Source organism: Suricata suricatta, chromosome 12, assembly GCF_006229205.1.
Source record: "Suricata suricatta isolate VVHF042 chromosome 12, meerkat_22Aug2017_6uvM2_HiC, whole genome shotgun sequence".
In the NCBI taxonomy this organism is placed as follows: domain Eukaryota; kingdom Metazoa; phylum Chordata; class Mammalia; order Carnivora; family Herpestidae; genus Suricata; species Suricata suricatta.
Window position 1 is genome coordinate 2933172 of NC_043711.1, and position 5021 is coordinate 2938192.

The 5021-nt window shown below is 62.5% G+C and overlaps 1 protein-coding gene across 1 annotated transcript in view; it reads right to left on the minus strand.

Moving 5' to 3' along the window:
* Positions 1 to 5021, minus strand: part of UBXN6 (UBX domain protein 6) — a 7535-nt gene that overhangs the window by 2086 nt on the left and 428 nt on the right. The window contains exons 2-5 of the mRNA XM_029916448.1: positions 2592 to 2755; positions 2230 to 2294; positions 1120 to 1334; positions 88 to 139 (exon numbers count right to left, since the gene is read on the minus strand). Of these exons, the coding sequence (XP_029772308.1) occupies positions 88 to 139; positions 1120 to 1334; positions 2230 to 2294; positions 2592 to 2755 (496 nt within the window). The remainder of the gene's footprint in view (positions 1 to 87; positions 140 to 1119; positions 1335 to 2229; positions 2295 to 2591; positions 2756 to 5021) is intronic.

The window sequence follows — 5021 nt, forward strand, 5'->3', positions numbered from 1 at the left end:
TGGGCGCTTCCTCGCACGCTGCTGGTGCAAGTGTGCATCGGGACGGCCCCTAGGGAGGTCTGTCGGCTACCGCTGTCCACACCGGGCGCACGTGTCCTCGGGCCCACGGCTCGGAGCAGCCACCACGAGGCCGCTCACACTAGCGGGAGACGGGGAACCTCCGACCGCTCATCGGCTGGTCCAACCGTTACGGAGCGCACGGTGAGGTCTGCTAAGAACGCAGAACTCTCAAGTGGCTCGGAACCAACCAGAAAGGGATGATAAAGCGAACAGGGCAAAACTGTTAACGGCTGGCAACATCAGGATGAGGAGTGACAGATGTCCGTGTCCTAACCCGCCGGTCCTATAAGACGCGAAGGTCCGCGTGGGGCATTAAGGAGGCTCACGGAATCAAGGCTGCTGATCCGCAGGCCTTAAAATAGGGACATGAGCCTGGATCATCCCCGGGCCCAAGTGCAATGTCAAGGTCCCTTTACGGGGAGGAGAGAAGAGAGGTGGCAGCCGGAGAAAAGCGCCACAGCCACGGAACACAGGCGAGCCTGGAAGCAGGGAAAGGCCTGGACGTGCGCTGCCCTAGAGGGTCCTCCAGGAAGCCACCCGCCACCCCGATTCGGGGCAGCGGGACCCACGTCCCACTTCTGACTCCCGGGGACCGTCAGACAACAGTGTGCTGTTTGAAGCACCATCTTTGCCTTGATTTGTTCTAACAGGATGGGGAACTTCACACTCGTGCTCCGGGTGAAGGGGGCCTCTCTCTGGAAACGGACCTTGCACTCCAAGGGAGCTCGAGGCGGCTTTTCTCCCCCCACCCGTCAGTGTTCTGAACTTTGGACCCCCATGGGAATCTGCCTTTTTTTTTTTTTAATGTCTTATTTTTGAGAGAAAGAGAGACAGAGAGTGAGTGGGGGAGGGGCCGAGAGAGAGGCACAGAACTGGAAGCAGCTCTAGGCTCCAAGCTGTTAGCACAGAGGCCGACACCGGGCTCAAACCCACGAACCGTGGGATCATGACCTGAGCCAAAGTCAGACGCCTAACCAACTGAGCCCCCCAGGCGCCCCGGAAATCCTGCCTTCGAAGGGAGACGGGAGCGAACATGATACACGCAGGCGCAGATGTCACCAAGGATCGGTGCCGCCCAGCCTTCCCGGCGCGGCACTGGCACCAGAACCTCGGGGGGTGGGGGGGGTCACAGGACTGCCACTCACCGAGAGAATGGCTTCCTTGATGTGGGCGTCCCGCTGGTCCTTCCTGAGCGTGGCCCCCGTGAGCGGGCAGGTGAAGCACACGGTGGGCACGGCCAGGTGGGGCGAGCCCCCCGCCTCGGGCTTGGGCACCTGGGGGGACAGCGCGGAGGCGGCTGACCGCGTGGCCCGGCAGCCACACGTGCCGGGTCCCCATGCTGCCCCCTTTGCTTGCTTAGCCGAAGGACACCTGGGCCCAGACACTGGGCCCCTTCTGCTCCATCAACAGGGCCGGCCACCTCGGAATTAGACAAGACTCGGGAGTCGCGGTGGCCTGGCTGAGTCCAGGCCTCCCTCTGGACCTCAACTCCTAGGCTTTTCCACGGCCTCTTCTGTTCTTAAAACTCAGTGAGACGGCGGGGCGCCTGGGGGGCTCAGTCCACTGAGCATCCGACGTCAGCTCAGGTCATGATCTCACGCTTCAGGAGTTCGAGCCCCGCGTCGGGCTCTGTCGGGCTCTGTGCTGACAGCTGGGAGCCTGGAGCCTGCTTCGGATTCTGTGTCTCCCTCTCTCTCTGCCCTTCCCCCACTTGCTCTTGCTCCCTCTCTCTCTCTCTCTCTCTCTCTCCCTCTCTCTCTCTCTTTCAAAAATAAACATTAAAAAAAAAAAAACTTCAGTGAGACCTCAGAGGTCAAGCTACTCAAAACACCCTTTCTGCCAGGCTCTCCTTTAAAGCCCACCACCCCCAGCAAGGCCTCCCTGATTACACCAGTGTCCGAAAAGCCCTCCTACCTCCCCTGTAAGCAGCAGAGGGCAGGAGGTGAGTTGAAGGTCATGGTCAGTCCAGCTCTAGCCACAACCTGCCTCTGCTTTCCCAGCAGCTTCCTTTGTGCCCAGGGCCAGACGTGACCTGTCTCCACCCTGACCTGTCTTCTGTGTCCTCCAGCCCCGTGTGCTTACTGCCGAAGGCTAGCCCAGGGCGGGTGACAGCCAGCGCCCTGCCCCAAGATGCCCCTGGGGTGTCTTGCTGCCCGCGGACGTGTTTACCGTGTTGGTCCCTGGGGCCTCCGGGCTCCCGCTGACAGTGGCTTCCGCTCGAAGTTCCTTTCTCACTGGAGAGAGGCAGGAGATGGGTCAGCTGTGGGCCCCGCTGTCCCCAGGCCCACCGCACACCCACCCCCCACAGGCCCCAAGGGAGTTGGGTTCTAGTCCTTTCTCCACTCAGGCGCCCTGCCCGGGCCACCTCTCCACGCCCCCAGACTCCACCCCGATGACAGCCCTGTCTCAACTGCCGTCTCCCCTCCTCAACCTCTCAGACCCCAGCACCCCCCGCGCTCACAAGTGACTTTACGGCAGACCTGCTGCCCCTCCCCACACCCCACACGGCACGGGGCACGGCCCCCGCTCACCCTGGTTCCGGATGGACTCCTGCGACGTGGGGCCCCGGGCCCTGGGCTGCTTCTGCTCCAGCCGGGCCAGGGCCGCGGCGGCCGCCATCTGGGCCTCATCGGTGGGTCCCTGGCGGGGCTGCCGGAGCGCAGTCTGGTTGGGTTTCTCTCTGGGGGCCCTCTCCCTGGGAAGAGACGGGAAGGTGGGGGGGTCAGGCAGAAGAGCCTCTGTCCCTCTCCCACTTCTGCCCCATTGGACAGAAACGACCCTCTCTGCCAGGGGCCACCCGCAGCCACCAGAGAGTTCTAACAGGAAGAAGGGCCCCTGGAGGCAGATGACAGTTCTGCCCCCAGCTCTGCCCCTTGGGGCGAGTCCTGCACTGGCCTGGGCCTCGGGGTCATGGTGCATGAACGGGGGTGACAGCAGTGCGCCCCATGGCCACGGTGGATGCGTGTGAGGAGGCGCCCCTTCGCCTTCAGGAACCAATAAGACTCAAAGGGGTCGCTCCTCTTCCTGATCCCTCACCAGAGTGACAATCCTGCCAGCCAGGCGCACGGCTTCACTTAGGGAGCACCTACTGTGTGTCTGGCCGTGTGCCAGGCTGCGGGGCGGGCGCTGGGTGTCCCCTCCCCTGCACCCGGGGACACGGACACAGGACGGACGCTCCCGAGCCACAGAGCCCCTTCCTTCCTGGCACCCGGGCTGACTCCCCCTTTCCTCAGACCCTCTCCAGACCCCGAGACTTGGAATTATCTGTCCTGCCTCTCCAGAACTTTCTCAGGAGCCAAGGCTCTCAGTTCATGGCCTCACTCCTGCTCAGATACAGAGGCAGCTCACTTTTCGTGTCCCCAAGGCGGCTGGGACCTGCTTCCTGCCCATCACTGCCCCTCTGCGCCCAGGTGACCGGCGTGGGATGAAAAAAGGACGAATCAGGTAGCCGTACCCCAGCCCCATGTGATCACCCAGTTCTAGAAAAATGTCGTCTTCTAGACGCCTCTCCTACCCTCTCCGAGGCTCTGCTGGGCAGACACAGGGACCCTCCTAAACCTAAACCACATCTCGCCCCTCCTCTGCACCGAGCCCTCACACCACACGCATAACACCGTCCTGAGGCCCTTCACCACCCCCTGCACCCCCTCCTTCACACCTCTCAGTCTACACTGGTTTCTGGCTGATGCTCCCGCAGGTCCTACTGGCTCCTACCCCAGGGCCTTTGCACTTTCTGCACCTTCTGGCCAAAATGTTCAGTCTGGGGGTGGGATGAGGAAAGAAGTCTGGGAGCAGGTGGGGCGACTTCAGGGTGTGTGTGTGGGGTGTGTGTGCATGTGTAGGCGACAGATTTCCACGTGGCTGAACCTCACCTCATCCAGCACTCGGCTCTGATGTCTCCTCAGAGAGGTACTCCCAGGCCACCTAACAGTCCCCAACTAGCTATCTCCTGGCCCTGAGTATCAGCTGCCCTTCCAGCATCCACGCACTGCTTTCCTGTCCGCCTCTCCCCACTGGAAGGTGAGTGCTGGGACAGCAGGAACGTTCTCTGACCCGTGGGGGGACAGTGCCTGTCGCACACCCTGAGCCTCCAGTCTTGCCCCAAGTGTGTCACAGAAGCCCGGATCTCCACGCTACTCCCCTCTTCTCTCCTCCCGGGCCTCCCATCTCACACAGCCACCCCCCCCCACGGCCCCCACGTCTTTCCTGCCATGCTCAGTCCCGGCTGCACCGGACCCCCTTGTCTAGCCCCCTCCCCAGCCACCCTGCTCTCCCCGCTCAGGCTCCCAGGACCTGACTTGGTGCACGGGGCTTCGCTCCTTGACTCACGAGCCAGGCCCTCCCTCATCCCAGTCTCGGGAGCACCCACCCCAGAGACAGGTGCCCTGAGCTCATGCACACACTCTCCCTCACCTGCCCTGCTGCCTCCTGATTCCCAGTCCTCCCTTCCCGGAGCCTGCCCGCCTCTCCCCCTACCTGTCACGGCCCCACCTCTTCACAATCCCTTCCATTATTTGTCAAGAGACCTCACCCCACACTGACATCTTTCTCCATCAGTTCCCCTCCCTAGACCCACTCGGTCCCCAAAACCCCACACCCCTCTGCACTTCCTTTGCTCAATCCACCCCCTCGGTGACCTTCTGTCACAGCCCACTGGAGCCCGCAGCGTCCCGCACCACCCCGGACAAGCCACAGAAGCCTGGATGTGCACCCGGCCAGCCCGCCCTCTCCTCCCCTCTCCTCCCACGGCTCTCTCCGGACCTCCCCTCTGCTTCAACCATCACCCACAAGGCCCCATCTCTTCCCAGTCACAGATGCCTCCAGTCCTCACCTCCACCCCGCCCTCCCTCCCAGACCTTCCTAAGCGATTCAACCCCAGCTCTCTGAGATCTCTTCCAACACCGACTCAGACTCTCTATTACCCAATCCTCCCTCACGCTCCAGAACCAGGGCCCAGACGC